Source organism: Mesitornis unicolor, unplaced genomic scaffold, assembly GCF_000695765.1.
Source record: "Mesitornis unicolor isolate BGI_N332 unplaced genomic scaffold, ASM69576v1 scaffold33202, whole genome shotgun sequence".
NCBI classification, from domain to species: domain Eukaryota; kingdom Metazoa; phylum Chordata; class Aves; order Mesitornithiformes; family Mesitornithidae; genus Mesitornis; species Mesitornis unicolor.
In genome coordinates this window covers 42,420-60,073 of record NW_010171793.1, presented here as the reverse complement: position 1 = coordinate 60,073, position 17,654 = coordinate 42,420, and the positions used below count along the sequence as shown (strand labels likewise).

Here is a 17,654-nt window from a genome sequence, read left to right as displayed (position 1 = left end):
TATTCCAGTTTAGAAGCTACAGAACTAAGCAAAATGTGTCCACCTATTCCTTACAGTGTTCCAGTAATATGAACATATTAAAGCCAATTAAAACAACATTTAAGACAAGTAGAGAGCAATATGGAGACCTCCAATTAATGATTTTAAAAAGGATTTTTAAAAAGCCCATCACAAAGTATGACAAGACTGCATTACAAATAACTCACAATTCTTAGTCTATGTATAATGCATTTTTAATAAAGAATGCATTTCTTCCAGTAGTAGTTCTAATTTCACTGATATAAGAATGCATTTTTGCTGTACTTGAAATCAGGAACAATAAAAAAAGAAACCAATGAATCAAGAAATTAATGTTGTCAAGCTGTTACAGTTGAAGGGTGCACCAAATACGCCATGGCTGGCCCTATGTCTATTCTACATTTCCCCCACTTCTGTAACTCCATCCACACTGTCAAAAAAAAAAGAAGAGTTAAAATACGCCACTATGAGGGCGACTCGTTCTCAGTGAATACCACTGCGTAAAATTACTCTGTCTGAGGTTTTCTCCCTCCCCTGAAGAGTAACTAGGAACTAAGACTGTCCTTATCAACTTCCTGCATAAGATAATCACTGTCAGAATTCAAATCGTCTTCATCTACTGATGTTTCTTCTGCCAGACGCTTCATGCCCCGCTGTTGTGAAATGGCCAATGCGTATTTAATATTGTAGATATTCCACTCACAGCTGCAAAAATAAATAGCAACATGTTAGAAGCAAGATTTCATTTTTCTCCTAAAATAAAAACAACACTAAAAGAAGACCAGTCTCAAAAGCTCTAATACCACGCTATCACCCCCCAAATTACTCCACACTTTTGTGCAGGGTTTTGATTTAAACTTTTAAATGTAACAATACATACAGTTTGGAAACATCTTCAAAATGACGTTGGATGCTTCTGTGAAGGAACTGAATCACAGGGAGCAGCTTCACTGACCTTGAATGGAGGAAACAGGCAACTTGCAGTGCAATTTGTATTTACGTATGGAAGTCTAGAACTTTTCTATATTCTCAAAATGTGTTAAGATACTGCTAAACAAACCAACCTTTTTTGCTCTTGACTCTGCCCTTAATGAATATACTCAATACAAGTAATATTATTGCCAGAAATATTTATTGTTCTAATGTCAAACTGCAGTTTGAGGAACTAATACTGCTTGCTGTACTAAGGACAGTTCCTTCCAGGTACTACAGTACTTTCTGTACAAGGAAGAGTTTGGTTTAAAATTGTCCTCTTCTACTTAATCAGCAACAAAAGGAGAAAATCTGCTCCAGTCATTTCAGTAACTAAAACATTAATATCCCTTTTGAGGCAAGGAAAGAGTTACACAATGCACTGTTTCTTTAACTTGTAAGACTCTTTCTCAGATTATCTCTCACTTAGCCTATTTCAACTGTAAATTTGCCTATTTTTTATCTGAAAAGTCTATAGGCTCAATACTAGAAGTGGGCTGAAAATAAGTCATATAGCAGGCACATGTAGTTGTAAAGAACTACATAAGAAAGCAAAATACTAACAAGCTAAAAGTGCATGGTGTAATCAGAAGCTATGTCTACAAAATGCAGTCAGTACTTGCACATTATCTTTCAGTTGTCTTTAATACACATCATTCCTTAAAAACACAATTGCCAAAATCCTACCACTCAATCTTTACGCATTTATAGGGTAAGCAAGCTATGCAGTTTTGAAAACTGTTTTTGCAGTTTATCGTCACAAACACTTCTATGCATTCAAATTCTATCTTATACACTTGTTAGTAAAGAAGTTGTATTAAATTAAAAATGTAATGTTATAAATACATGCAAAGATTTAAATATTAAATGTACATGAAATAAATGTAAATTAAGTCGTTTTAAGTGCTGTATATGTATTTGCCTATAACGTCAGTAACTGTTAATTAAGAACTTCAAAGCGGTAGGTATTTTAAAATGCTTGTCAGCTTCTTGACTTGCACAAGATCTCACCTTGTTTTCAGTTTCTGTCCATGCAGCATGAGCAACTTATGAGCCCAAATAAGGTAGAACTCTAAATGACAAGTTATCTCAAACGCAGAGGCCAGGAACTCCAATACTTTCTCCACGTACAGGTCTGGGAGTGATGAGCAGACAACATCAACTGTGCAAGACGGGAGAAAGAAAGCCCATAGACGTTAAGAGTTGAATTACTACGTGGAATAACAAGACAGGAAAGCATATAGGGGAAGGAAAAGGAAGCACCATTTTGGCAACTAATACTGTATTTCAGGGTACAGTACCATAGTTTCTCAAGAGAGAAAGTCTTTCCTCTTTGAGCCTTCCAATCACAACTGTATTTAAAGCAAGAACTTAACTCCTCTCCTCCCCACGTTCTTCCTCCTACCAGAATACTCTTCCCATCAGCTCTCCTTCAGAACTTCCACCCTTTCCTCCTCTTTTGGTTTAACTGGACTTTATTGAAGTCTTGCTGCTTCTGACTTCATAGGAATTTCTGTATTCAGTGGAACTAGTGAGGTGTAACAGTAAGTGGCAATAAAGGATACTTGAAAGGACAGCGAAGTCGCCTGCTCACAGAGGAAGTGTCTGAACGGTGTTAGCAATTGTGCAGCACAAAGAAGCATGATTTAGAAGCATGATTAATCTTGCATGTAACTATGATGACCTCATTATATATAACCCTCTCTCAAAAATAACCAAGTCCTACTCTCTGCAGCCATGCCAAGTGGCTTATGCAGCATTCAACTGTGAAAAAAGTTTTGCGCTTTTAAAGGAACAGGTGCACATTCACTCTGTTAACAGCAGATTAACAATGCCTGAAATTGCTTCATCCTCTGCTCCTGATGTTTTGGCACCTGACTACTTACCCAGCGTTGCCTGTGTGCATGGAGTTTTGGTTAACTTCAGTAAAAGAGAACTAAGTTCTGCCAGACAGAGAGAAACACCATTATGCCAACACAGGTATGTAAAAGATTATTCACCTGACACACAGAATTATCAAGCTTGCTACCTAGAGAATAAGGTAAGAAAATCCTACAAAGCAGTTGGCTTGGAAAACATCTGATTTCAGACTCATGCATGTTTTGACTAGAGAAAAGAATTTTTTTTGTTTATTACACATGAAACACTGGAAGAAAATAAACACTTTTTACTAAAGTAACAACACTGAGGTAAAGCTAAAAAAATATACTTTAGAGTTACTATGACAGGACTGTTAATGAAGCTATGAAGATAAGCAGAATACAATACTGAAAGTTTATTTTTAAGGCCATGCCTACCATATAGTTAGTGAATGTGCACATTACTTATCAAAATGATGAAAACGGTGCCAAAGAATAACTTCAATAAATGTTCTTCAAAGCTGAGTGACATCCTATCTGTTCCTTTTGTTTCTAACATATCACAATTATGAAAGTTTCTGTCTCTTGTTAGAAAGAGCTTGGCACTTAACTAATAATCTGTTTGGTTTGCGTGAACACAGCCCTCTCTAACAACCATATTTACATATGTTTAGAGGGATGTATTTCACAAGCACTATAACTGAAGGAACAAAAATAATCAGAACTTCAAAGTGCTGACAGTTGCAGAGTTGCTCCAAATTTTGGCAGTCCAAAGCAAGACTAATTTAGAGCAGCTGGCACAGAAACTCCATCCAGCTGACTACTGAACACTTCCAAGGATGGAGACTCTACTACCTCCCTTGTCAACCTGCTGCCACACTTGACTACCCCCCAGCATACTACTGGTTTTAGTATCTTTTTGGAATTTTTCATGCTGTAAAAGGTCTGTTGGCTCTTATCATACCATTATGCAACTCCAAATCTGGTTCTGCCTTCTTTCTAACATCCCGTTAGGCACTTCAAGACAGTAAAAATGTTCTCCTTCTCTTCAGAAGACTGAACAAACCCAGCTCTCTTGAGCCTCTGCTCAGCTGTCATGCACTCTGGCCCTCCAGTCATTTTCCAAGTCCTCCATCAGATGCTCCAGAGTATCAGTGTGTGTCTTTTCCTGGCAAGCCCAAAACTAAGCAGAGTACTCCTGATGTGGTCTCAACTGCCCAATAGAGAAGACTGATCGGTTTCCTCCAACTGCTGTCTACATCCTTGATGTAGCACAGCCCAGCATCCAGTTGATCGCCTTCATCACACAGGCACCCTACTTCTAACTTATGTTAAACTTGCTGTGCCCCTCTAACATCAGCTGCTTCTGAGAACTGACATCCAAAAACTTGACCTGCATATCCAGACCTGATCAAATTCCATGTTCAAAAGTCACAAGGTGAGCATGCAGTAAAATTAAAACAAAAGTTAACACCAAAAAGTCTACTCTTTTTTTTTCCAGAAGACCACCCCTTCCTCTTTAGTCTTTAGGTATGGTACAAAGTCCTTAAATATCAATGTTAAAACTCCCTCCACTCCCACACCAAAGCTAAACTCTGCCCTTTATGCTTCAGCTTATTTGGCTTACACATCTCTGCTTACAGCTAGCTCAGTCAAATTTCAAGGAAGACCCACTTACTTTCATTTCTAGGTACAGCCTCTATGACCTCCTGAATTAATTTCTTCTCATTAAGCTTGAAGGCCATGACGATAGCCATAGTGTATTCCTTTCGGTGCAGTGTTTTGCGTATATTGCTGGGTGTGACATCAATATCCAGCTCAAAAGGATCAAAAATTAGCCCAGAGTCCAGTGAATAGACAAGAAGACCCTCTGTGGTGGTGGCTGCCCAGCTGCGCCCTAGAAGGGAGTAACAATTTTTAACAACAAAGCCGGGTTTTCTAGGATGGAAACAGAAAAGTAATGGTAAACAGATGACTCCTCATTGCTTACAAGAAGTGGGTAAAACCAAACACCATGCATCACTGATGGACCTGTGAGCAATGGCAATGCTTGTAAAAATACGCTGAAAGTGATGTACACTCGAATTTCCTTATTATTCACCACACAGAAAACTAACTACAAACCTAACAGCATTGTATAACATCAGGAGAGACCAGCTACAAGGCATTTGTACTTCGTTATTACTCCTCCTGCGTTCTACTCTTTTGCTTGTTTTACATGGTATAAGAAATTCTACATCGATTGTCAATACTCACCTGTGGGAGAGAATCGCAGGCAAGTCACTCTTATTTCTGGTTTAAAGTGTCGGTAACTCATGTCACCTAGAAGAGAAGTTTAGAAGCGATTTAATATATTCACCAAAAGTTTGTGGTCTAGCTATCAACTCTAATTATGCTGTTATAATTATACTGAAAAATAATGCAGAACATGCCAAAACCTGGCAGAGTTAAAGACAAAGTAAGTAAGGGATAGTCCATGTCCAAGAGATCTTACAGCTACGATAAGTGGTGGGGCTGAATTTTGCTCTTTGAAAATGAAACTGGGACTGCTACATTCCATATCCAGGAGACGAACAGCACCTCCTGTTTCCTGTTGCTTCTACTATGCAAAAGGACCCACCATGCATCAGCTGAACACCTGCGTAACAGATCCCTGAAGCTACATTCAGGTAATCCTAACTTTAAAACTGAGCTGAACAATTCAAACCCTCTCATCTGGTATCAACTCTAATTCAAAGGTTTTGATCCACATAAAACTCGTAACAAGACTGCAGTCAAAAACCGTACCTCTTTTTACTCCAGGAAGAGGAATAGCAACACCATCTTCATCTCCAGCCCCTTCATCGATCAGAGCCATGCTGCCAAACTCAGTCATTTTTCTCCGATCCAAGTACTCCTAGAAAAACAAGCAAGTTCCATTCACTGCACTGAACGTTCACTCAAACACCTGCATTAAGTGAAAAGTCTCCAAAATATTCAGGAGTTATCTAGTGATAATGATCTCTCTTACGATTCTTCCAAGTGTTTCTCCAAAATCATGGAGAAAACAGCCAATTTCACAACAGCACACAAGTGTCCAACCTCAGATGAAAATAGGGCTGCTTAAGGCTGGCTCAGAACAGCACAGATTAGACTAATTTCACATTATTACAACCTTGTTCTACTTAAGAGAAGTGCCATTTCCTCAGCTGCAGCCCTACTCTTCCTCCCCTTCAGGTTCCATATTTGTACTGTGTAAGGTAAGGGCTGTATAGCCAGACAGCTATGGAAGTGACATTTTAAGGACCTACCCATCCTCTATTTTTAAACACCCATATCCTCCAGAATTCTTTTCCAGCTGGCTCACTTCTGGTATACTTTGAAGCCACATGTTGAGCTATGCCAGCACAATAGAGGGCAGCAGAGAAATGAAGGCTGCTTCACAAACCACTGCTCTCAAAGACGTATACTTCGAACTAGTCAAATACAGCCTGCCATGAACACTGGCACAGTCGCTATTCTTCCAGGTAAGGGGATGTTAAGAAGGGTCACTGGAACCTTTTCCTTCTGATGCTTTTCATTGTTCACTTTAAAGGAATTTATTTTTGCATTTGGCAATATTCAGAAATAAAAATTTGTAGAGGTCAGTGGTGCTCTCCTATGTTCACAATAAAATCCTTCATTTCTTTGCTAACACAACTTTCCCTGGGTGTCAGTTGCTTATCTTAGTACAAAATATCGATAATTTAAATTTTCATATTTTCTCTTCAATTTTCAGTTAAGTGCCAACTGACTGAACTATGCTTAAGAGTTCTGCTCATTCATTACAAACACACTGCAATCTGGCAAGACTAAAGTTAGCCGAGCATCAGGAATTAATTTTGTTTTTGAGAAATATTTCCCTGCCATTCTCCTGCACAAATCCAAGAAAATGAACCTATGCTTAACAAAACATTCTCATGAATCCCACTTAATGAGATGTTATACCAAAACCAAAATCTTGCAAGGGGGACGGGGGATATGAAAATGAATGACTGTGGTCACATACCTCCATTGCATCTAAAGAAAAGTTGCATGAGATTTCAAATTTTTTCATAAGTATCTGTTCCTTGATATTATATATACAGACAAATTTTGATAATCCACCTGCCAGAATAGACTGACCATCTGCTGAGTAACACAGAGTAGTAAAGGATCTAGTGAAAAAAAAAAAAAGATACAGTTAATTTCATTGCCACATCCAAGCTAAAAGATGTAAGTACAGCATGAATACACAGAAGAATAACCACTCCATGGAAAAAGTAGAGATCTTCATTCACACAGTCTGTACTTAACACACAAAACTGTTTACTACAAGTAAGTACCTAGTACTTCACCATGAGTCACAATTTAGAACTTCAACAGCTTTTTAAAGTACTTCCATACTTCCGATTCTGAGTTGCAGCTCAATGAATGAGCTCTCAACTACACCCTACAAAATGCTAAGGATGGTCAGAAAACCTAAAGAAAAAACCATGTCATGGCATGTTTTAAAGAAATAGGTGGGAGATCACCAAACACCAGGATTTTTTCTTTTTAAGAAGTGATGTTTTCCTTTTTTCATTTTGTTTTGGGGGGAGCAATAAAAATAAGAGAAAAAAAGGGCTCAAGGGAAAAAAGAGAAGAATGAAACACGACTTCTATGTTACACTTTGACAGCACACAAATTCAACTTGTCTCTAAATATTACTTCACATGCATAATGTTTAATAAACCCCACAGCATATTTACAGTTTTTTAAAAACGTATCAGCTTCTACACACTAATGGTTACATACTAGTACCTATGTAACAAGATATCCACACAAAAACCTATCACATTTAGTCAATTAATCACTTGTCATGACAAGCTTAAGCATTATGCTGGCAACCCAAGTTTGTGACTGATGAAAAAGAACAGATGCTCAGAATGATGCTGAACAGTGGGCGAACACAGCAAAAGACAAAAAGGAACCACCCAGGTATGAAGTCAGGCAGTCTTTTAAAATCCAGCAGCAGAATCAAAATATATGAACAGCAGATGCCCTGTGAAATCTTCACGTGTAAAACAAACAGAAAGAAACAATTCAAAAGCAAAATCTAGCGTGGCACCCTCCCTTCCCTGCAATCTCATTTACTTACTTTCCCTTAGCTGCTTGTTTGGCAGTTATTTTATCAAGCTCCTTCCTTCCCATCTGAAGATCGTGCCTTCCCTCAATTGAGCCAGTCTGCACTGCCTCTTCATGATCCCAAAATGTTATCTGTCCATTCAAAGCAGCAACTGCAAGCTCCTTGCCATCAGGACGGAAAGCAACAACAAGAACTGCAAAGAATTTAACAGTTAAAAATGCCATCAGATCTTTTTCTAAGAAAATACCCTGTATTTTTCTAGGATCTTATCTCAACTACCAGAGAAAGCTTAAAAGTAACAAGTACTACTGTACTCTTTCTCTGGACGACATCACTAATTATAAAGCTAGAGTCAACATTAAGCAAAAAAAAAAAGCTTTCTTGCACTGTTAACAAAGTACTACAGAGAACTATGTCTAATTTTGGGTTTCATTACCAATAATGCATCTGTCCATATCTATCATGTTCTGTTGTTCATTCTTGAAATACTTTAAATAATATTTTTACATTTATAAGAGATGAAATAAAGCTTACCATCTGAGTTCATTATTAGTGTCTCCTTAGTTCTCCAGCTGTCTAACATATCCCATAACTTGACAGTTTTATCCCAAGAGGCACTAGCTAGGACACACTTCATTGGGTTAAAGGATAAACAGCTGATGGGGCCCTCATGACCTGATAAGACCTAATAAAAGAAGAAAAGGCAACAGAGTTACATGAATGAAACTGAAATTCATGTAGTCTGTGTCCAGTAAACTCTATATAGAGCAATGAAACCATGCTTGAGGTCAATTTTGGCATGTGGCAATGTGGCATGACACACACACCAATGATCCTCAACTTTTTATTTTCAGAAGTTCTAAAAAAATTCACTAAAGTGCTACTACTGCATAGGCACCAATCACCACTCTTCTGCACGCACAGTCTCTTTAGAGACCAAGACTTAGGAATACACCATGCTTCCCCTCCCCCACCCCGTTATCAGAACAATCAGACCAACTGTGAAAAAGCAAATAATTGCTCTAAGAATTCAGTGTGTCCCACAGCTGAAAGTATTCAAGAAAAAACAGAAATAAAAACTGTGAATAAGAGTAATACAGATTTTTTATAGCATGGAGCTCCTACATCTCTTAAAAGGAATCATGGAAAGAAACTAAACTCAAACCTCTGGAGATCCACTCAAGTGGATTACTATACACTGAATTACTATAGTGATTGAACACAGCATTCAACATCTATGCCAAATTAAATACACGAATAGCTCAGTTTATCTTTTCTGTAGAAAAGAACATCTCTTAACAACTGCTGGCAGAAAGACTCTCATGCCCATGTGTTAGCTCAGCCACACTGGTGTTACTCCATCAGCCAGAAAGAGCTCAGTACTCAGAAATTCTAGAAACTATTTCTCACACAAATCCAGGACAGCCTCCACCCAATAAATCAAAAACTGCTGAGAGTAACATAGTGTAGCTCCAGTTATCGAATATAACAAAACACTTCACGTTGCACTAAAACCCTCTGATGCCAAAGCTACGTAGTATCATGATCTATATCATGTGTTAAATTCAAGCCCTCCAACATTGTAGGTCCTTACATCCAGCAGCCTCCCACTCTGCATTGACCAGATGAATATTTCGAAGGAATCCTGGGAACCAGCTGACACAATCTCGCCACTGGAGTCCACAGCTAAACAAGAGAACTGACTTGGTCGTGGAGATGTAAAGGTACGGAAATTGCGGTATCTGTTGTAAATGTGAAAATAAATTATGAGAACACTTTCGGTAGATTTAAACGTGTTTTATGAGTGTATTCAAAAAGGGATTTCATTCTACTTGTAAAGTCTTTTAAGCTATCTACAGAAAAAATACTCTTTGTATAAAATTATATGCAATGCCTAAGCATGATTCCAAAATTCAAAAAAGGTATTATTAATATAATATATAATTAAATATTCTTAATATATAATTAGATATTATGAATATTTGGCAGACATAACTGCCAAAAATACCCAAACAGAAGGGCTTTCTTCTATTACATAGCATACATTCATTCTTTAGAAAACATGCGCTTGTTTCCACATCCAGTTCCATGCACAGCTGTATTATAATGGCTCCATCACTAAAACTACAGCAAATGTTCTGTTAGACAGGTGACTTCTTCTCATTTGAGCAGTAGAGCCAGACAATGATTTCACTGTATTTCCAGCTTCTCTGAGAGAAATTATTCCAGAGTTTTCTTCAGAGAAACTAGACAGAGTGACAGGATTCCTAATTACTATCTAAACTTAAATCAAAGGCTGAACCCAAAAAATCAATAAAGCAGTACAACTGCATTTGTGCAACTTCAACTTGAAACAAGCAATCAGCAGTTCACTGTATCTTGAGTGAAAGCTGAACACTAAATGAGACTCCAAAGCTTTATAAAGACTTACCTGTGTAGATCAAAGGCACGCACAGTTCCATCTAGGGAAGCACTCAAAATGACATAGCCATTGGAAGTAAAAGTTACAGCAGTTACACCACTGGTATGTTCTGTAAAAGTGACAAAACAAAAGCTGCTTGAAGTGTTCCACACTTTAACCTGCAAGAGACAAGAAAAGCTGCCTTAGAATCAAAATCATCAGTTCACAGAAAAAGTACAGGTAAGGCAGCAGAAAAGTAACAAAAAGTTAGTCCTAAAACTGCAATAGCAAAAGGACTTTCAGTACCATCAGTAAGGAATTCTGTGCAAGTGAGACACACACGGATGCAGCTTATCATTAAAGCCCTAAAGATGCCACCTACAACATGAGAACCTAAGTGGAGACAGTAAAAAAACAAACCTAAAACAAAATTAATTTTCAAGGAAAGCTATAGCACTCAGCAAGCACCTCAGGCTCCCAAGCTTTGGACTGTCCACTGATAAGTGTCAAATTCAACACCAACTGTGAAGTCATTCTAGAAGTTACAATTGAGATGTTATTTAAATATCTTTTAGAACAAAAATGTTGTGTTTAGCTACCCGCAGTTTTCAGCTTCTGGGGTTTGGCCAATTTTAAATCTGAATGGCAAAAACCATGAAGTGCCAGGTCTTCTTTCTGGCATTCAGAAGTTCTGATAGGAAACAAGAAACTATCTTTGTCCCATTTACGTGCCAAGATATTGTAGGATTACTCTACAAGACATCTTTATGAAAAAAGAACCCCAAACTACATGTACACCTAGTCTACCATTTCAATACAGATCAACTATAAAGAAGATAATTTTTCTTTTAAATACCAAGCTTCTGCAATAGTACATTCAAAAAAAATCTGTTTAGGAATTGCACTTTTATAAGTAATCTGAGAATAATTTTGCCTCAAAACCAATTATTAAAAGGGTATGAACTTGCTGACGTTCATCCCAAAGTATGATAGAACCACTAAACAATAAATAAACTAACGTTAATTTGATGAATTATATCTCTTTGTCTTTATGGTGACTGCAACTATAATAATTTAAAAACTGTCTGCTAAAAAGCATGAATGATGCAATTTTCGGAGGGTACCAATAATAGCAAATCAAAAAATTCATATGCTCTAGAGAGAAAAACCAAAACATTTAAGTAAGGCCAAAAAAAAATGACTTTATAAAAAGAAAAATATATCAGTTATTGTAACAGAGCTTTCTACATGTAATGGAAATTCAAGCTGCTTCCTTTAAAACTTAAGGTCCTATTTCAGTGACACTGCATCACTTACTTTTCCATCCTCCCCTCCAGTTGCTATGTATTGTCCATCTGGAGAATATGCTAATGAAACCATGCTGTTGAAATGACCCTGCTGCTTCAGCACATAGGATTCGCTTTGCCATTCCCACACCAGGAGCTGACCCAAACCTATGAACACACGAGAAGAATTAACCAGAATTACGCACACACTAATGACCCTGCAAACGCAAGTCACAAAACAAATACCGACCAAAAAATGCACAAACCTGAACATCCAAAGGCAATCCAGTCACCAGTACAGTTGATAGAAACAGAAGCTATTCTTTGGTCTGAAATACTGAAATAAGAGAATTACCTGATAAACAAACTTGTGTTTTCAAGTCTTTTGTGATAAAACTTCATATTTTGGGTTTATTTCCTCTGTTCAAGCAAGTTCATCGATTACTCTACTTAATTTCTGTATCACTGCAACATCAAAAGCAGCGTACATGTTCTCTCCTTTAAACAAAAACATCAGACAACACTGCCTTACTCAGAATGAAGACAGAGCATCTATATCCCAACAACATACTTGCCAGCACAGAGTAAAACTCCCCACATTTAAGAAAAAAAAAAGTCTTTTGTAGAGGGAAATGATGCATTATTAGCTAGCATCATACAGTGAAGGAAAATAATTATTATTATATTCTTCACTACTAAATATGGTGTTCTCAAACAAGTAAACAAACAAATGAAAAAACAAGAACAAAAAAATATCCCACACACAAAACCAAACCAAAAAACCACCACAATCCAATACCTCACCTCAAGGAGTGGATCAGATTGAAATCTGGAAGCTCATGGAGGTGAAAGATTCCAGAGGCAAAACCAGTGACTAAAAGGTGTGTTTTCTTGTGATAAGCTGCAGATGTCAGGTTATTAAAATCTCCCTCTTTATTGAAAAAATACCTGGCATCAAAGAAGTAAGAAAAAAGCAAACAATGTGAAACAAAAATAAGCTATTATAGTTCCCAAAACAGGCCATATATTTTTATGAAGGTATCCTACAATAAAACTAAAAAGCAGTAGTTCCAACCAACTGCATGCAATGAGAGGGACTAAAAGTTAACTGCAGAGAAACTGAACTGCACTGAGTTTCCTTCTGATCATCTAATGCCGATATGGGTGACTCTCATGAATTCACTGGTGACCCTTCTGTACAAGTCCTCTAACAAAGGAGGGAATTGAAGCAACATTCATATACGCCTGTCAAAGGTGGTTTTCTCCTGTTTCTTTGTAGCTCTCTCTTACTGCACCACACGATGGTCAAACAAAAGAGCATCCGCACATTATCCAACAGTTGCACACTCCAAATTCCTGCAGTCTGGAAGTGCTGTTGCCTGAGACTAATTCCAACCTGAGTTGGAGTAGGGTACTTCATTTATACTTCCTTTACAGTCAGAAAGACTGAGAACAGGAACTTGATGTCAGGTGTTTCAAATTGTCCCCAACATGCATCTCATCTCTCCCTCACTTCACTGACCAAAGAGACTGCCTACAAATGTTATCCTTCTTCAAGCAAAGCTAAATGCTGCAACTATCTTCAACTGGAGTATTCTTTGTAAGCCATGTCTCCTTTGATGTGGACAGACAGCAAGATCATTCAGTAAGGTATCTCCAAGTAGTTTACCAAAGAGGCTGATGAGCCATCTTTATCAAATGTTGCTGTCACCTCTTGAAGTCAATCAATCTCTTCTTGCAAGAACGCAAAGCCTCTATACTTACTTAAAAGATACTGTACTAAAGATCTCCTTACGCTTCTTTTGTGTTTCAAACACTAAAACATCCATGATAAGTCAGTATTTCTTCTATTAATAAAATGACACTGACTTGTTATTCTGAAGGTGAAGGGATAAGTACATACTTCATTCATTTCATATATATTCATATATACTTCATTCACATAGTCAAGGCAAGACAAACAGGTGTTCTACTAAAACCATTTAAAATGAGATCTATAACAAATTACTAAATACTAGGCAGAGTTTTATACTTCTTTGAATGAGTGACAAGAGTGAAAAAAGTCCAGTATAGTACATCTCTGTAACTCTGTCTTTGGAAAACTGAAAATCACTTACTTTGCAACACGTGAATATTTAACCTTATTTCTAGTCTCTTTTTCATTTGGATTGGCTTTTCCATGGATTTCTTCCCCTTTTGGCTCTTCAAGAAACTCTTCGTCATTTTTTTCTTCATTTTCTTCCCTAGCTGCATTTTTAGGAGGCATGGGCTTCAAACCATCGAGCTCTGTATCACACTGCCACACACAGAGAGCTGCATCCTGGCTAATGGTGTACAGCTGGAACACAAACACACAAACATAATCATGCAATTCCTATGTTTTGTATTCTGCTGTCTTGTTACGAATACAGAATTGCAGAAGTGTTAAAGCAAGTCTGCACTCTATTATTAGGACAAAATATTACTTAGTCCTCTAGAATTTGTGGTGCTTTGATCTGGAAAATGTACTTGTCCCAAGAACTGGTGATTTACTTCACCTACCCTCACATAATTTTCAAAAAGACTGAAGGCAATTTAATTATCAATTGGCATTACAACTAATAATTTTTCTCATATTTAAAATTCTAACTATTTGTAGAGCAATTTTAAATAACTTACTATCCTTCTAAAGTTTACTTCTTTAAACATTCACAGAATTGTAAACGCCCAATCAGAACAGAGGAGTTGAGAGACGTATTACTTAAGTATTTTCTAAACTCTGACATACTATCAAAATAGTCAGCATTCTTACCTATACATAAGATTCTGCTTCAACTACTTTAATATTAAAAGTCAAGAATGTTGTGTGATTATACATACATCTAGACTGTTCTCTTCAAAAAAGCAGGCTACTATTATATCCTTATGCCCTCCAAGTGAGTAGTAGATCAAGTTTGCCCATCGTTCTGCTCCAAACACCCATGTAGACATGTCCTTGCTCCCTACTGCAAAACACCTACAAAAGAAAAGGAAGTCTGAATTAGAACACTGGTTTGCAGAACTCTTCACTGGGTAGGGAACATTCTGAACAAGAAGACACCTGTAACCACTTCAGAAGTAATTTTACACTCAATAGAGTTGTAAACTGAGATTGGCAATCGACTCTAGCAAAGGTAGATAGGATTAAATACATCCAAAACATCAACTATGCTCACATTCCTAAAATATGTTCCTTCTACGAGCAACTAGGTATTTTCAAGCAAGAATGCATTTTTGATCCTTGAGATATGCATATTTTACACTTTCTCGTCCGTCTAATTATAACATTTTTTAATTCAAGACAGAATGATAAATAGAAGAGCCAAAAAGAATTTTTAAAGTTAGTATAATACTTTAGAGCAAAGAAAATGGACAATACACGCATACAAATATTAACAATGCGAGCAGGCAAACTGTGCTTTAGTTTAATGACTCACTTGGAATCATCAGTCCAGTCGATACAAGTTGTTTCATCATATGGACCGTAATAAGTTTTGTCCAGCACAAACGCATTAAATTCTCGTTTCTTCCCAGGAGCATGGTACATAAGAGCAACATTGTCTTTTGTAATCACAAATTTCCTGTTATATGAAGGGAGAAAAAGCAAACAATTGCTCAGTATGGCCTGCAATACAACAAAATAATGTTAAAAAGGTTTCCACGTTACTGAAATGATCAATACGGTTTGCTTTCTAATTAAAAACAAAAAACCATTTGCAGATTGGTATTATACCCCAAACTAATGAGTGCAGGTATACATTATGCATTAGAAGACAGGAAAACTTTAGTAAAAGACACTTATGTTGAATAACAAAATATATATTCTCCAATTCTCACAAAGGAAGGAAACATTTAAACACTTAAACCAGGATATTTTACTTCAATCTCTCTTCACCTCCATATATTGGCCAATTTCGCAAACACAAAGCATCTGCATCCGTCACACACATCCTCTAATCTGCTCCTGTTGCCAGTATAATTCCCTAACACAGACCTGTGACTCCAATTTTCAAACAAAAACTCATTCACCATCACTTTAAGTCAATCCCACTGAGCAATGCTGTCAAAATGGGCACGCCATACTTTTTCCTGTCACCTTTCTGATGCTTCTAACATTTGTGTCACCACTTTTTGGATCCATGACCATGCAGTTAAAATACATGGGACGTGAAAAGAAGCACTCAATTCAGAGATCAGCCTCTTTCAGCAGCACAGTTGTAGACTAACCTAACACAGCAGTGAAACTGCTCCACCACAAGTGCCATCATGCAACTCTGCAGCACTCATTGTCGTCCCCCCGCCTCACCATAGGGTCTTTCACCTTACCTAGGATACTTAAGAACAGTTAAGACTCACAGCAAATCTTCTGTGTTTCTAGGAGTCAAGAGAGACAACATCTACAACAGACAACTTTCCAGCTAGAATCTGTTTCCGAGGCTTTGCTTTTCTTCCCTTCTCAATTTCAACAATAAAGAGACTCCGATCAGCTCAAAATCTCCCCTTCATTAATCAATATAGGTGTCACCCCCAGATTGGTCACACTATCTTAATAATTACAGCTCATTTATGGGCTATTTTCTGTTGTTTGGTTCCAAAGCAAACACATTTTACTTACTTGCCATCAGGGGAAAAGCTGACGCTGTGAACTGGCTTGTGAAAATAAAAGCGATGTATCACACATTTACCAATCAGACTGACAAGCAAGGCAGCCCCCTCTGTAAGGGCAGAAAAAGAAGGATCATGGAAATAAACCAGTTTCCAAATAATCCATAACCCTAGCAAGCTCAGTTTCTTTCCTTAAAGAGCAGGGCAAGGGGGGGGAATTACTTTCTCAGAAACTTTTCAAGACAGCATGCTTAATATCATTAAGAAGAAAAATACAATCAAAGTTATACCTCACTTTCTAAATTTTGTAAATAAGTTATTTTAAGTTCTGTAAATAAAGACACCTTCCCCTGAAATTCTAACGTAATTTTCAAAGCAGAGAACTCCTAATCTCTGTTAAGGTTGAATACCCAGCAATACAGACTTTCCTCTTCTGGCTGGATTTTTATTTCATTGCATTATACAACAAATGCCTCCTTTATAAGAGTACCTTCATCAATTAGTATGGCAAGACTTCCATCTGGAGAGAGCCCCACGCACACAATATTAAGCCTTGTAGCCAATGGGAATGTCTCACATTTATTACTGCAAGAAAAAGAGAAAACAATAAATCGAGTATAAAGATGTAGAAATAACAGTCAGCTTCAGTAGCAATGAAATATGGTTTGATACCTATGTTAAAGCTACTTAAATGTAAGATCCCCACGACTTTTTTTTAGCTGCCACAAACCTCATAAACACTAACTATGTAGGAGATGGGCTCCCAGCCAGAATCCTGGCATAAGGAGCATCAATCACAACTCTGGCCTATAGGCAAAGGCAGATGACAGTCTAGGCTTTGACATATACGAAAGACAGTACAAGAGAGAAACACACAAAGAAACCATATGATTAAACAAGATACAAAGCATTTTTTCCTCCATTTGTTTCTAAAGCACATCTTTACGCACTTCTCAAGCTACTCTCCCCACGGACCAATGTACAGAATATCTGCACTGTGCAGCACCTCAGCAGTTATTCTACCAGGCAGGCTTTTACCTTTTAACGCTAGGCCAGGGCATTTTGGGAAAGCAAAGCATCCTTGCAGACCCAAGCCCACACCAGCTGAACCCCTACACTGCAGCACAGAGGACGCTCGCCCGTTCCTGTAGGCTTGCGAGAGCCGGCGCTGCGGGCAGCACCGCACCCCCCCCGCAGACTATGGAAAACCACGGACTTAGCCACCCTTGGGTCGGGCTCCACAACCTCCTGCGAGCGTTACTACCCCACCCTAAAAAACGCGCTGGCAGTACCAGGCCCTATCCCCACTCTATCTCCGGCAGGGGCTGCTAGGCCGGCAGGTCTGAGAGGGGCCGAGGGGGCGGGAAGG

General features: G+C 37.9%; 1 protein-coding gene across 1 annotated transcript in view; it reads right to left on the bottom strand.

Moving 5' to 3' along the window:
- Positions 1-461: 461 nt before the first annotated feature.
- Positions 462-17,654, bottom strand: part of LOC104537320 (periodic tryptophan protein 2 homolog) — a 17,780-nt gene continuing 587 nt past the window's right edge. Inside the window, exons 2-21 of the mRNA XM_010180152.1 lie at positions 17,031-17,092; positions 16,776-16,870; positions 16,296-16,395; positions 15,118-15,261; positions 14,522-14,657; positions 13,780-14,000; positions 12,467-12,610; positions 11,929-11,999; positions 11,694-11,830; positions 10,407-10,555; positions 9,570-9,717; positions 8,510-8,660; positions 7,988-8,168; positions 6,877-7,024; positions 5,637-5,745; positions 5,106-5,171; positions 4,528-4,746; positions 2,002-2,152; positions 899-973; positions 462-723 (exon numbers count right to left, since the gene is read on the bottom strand). Of these exons, the coding sequence (XP_010178454.1) occupies positions 564-723; positions 899-973; positions 2,002-2,152; positions 4,528-4,746; positions 5,106-5,171; positions 5,637-5,745; positions 6,877-7,024; positions 7,988-8,168; positions 8,510-8,660; positions 9,570-9,717; positions 10,407-10,555; positions 11,694-11,830; positions 11,929-11,999; positions 12,467-12,610; positions 13,780-14,000; positions 14,522-14,657; positions 15,118-15,261; positions 16,296-16,395; positions 16,776-16,870; positions 17,031-17,092 (2,667 nt within the window). The 3' untranslated portion in view covers positions 462-563. The remainder of the gene's footprint in view (positions 724-898; positions 974-2,001; positions 2,153-4,527; positions 4,747-5,105; positions 5,172-5,636; positions 5,746-6,876; positions 7,025-7,987; positions 8,169-8,509; positions 8,661-9,569; positions 9,718-10,406; positions 10,556-11,693; positions 11,831-11,928; positions 12,000-12,466; positions 12,611-13,779; positions 14,001-14,521; positions 14,658-15,117; positions 15,262-16,295; positions 16,396-16,775; positions 16,871-17,030; positions 17,093-17,654) is intronic.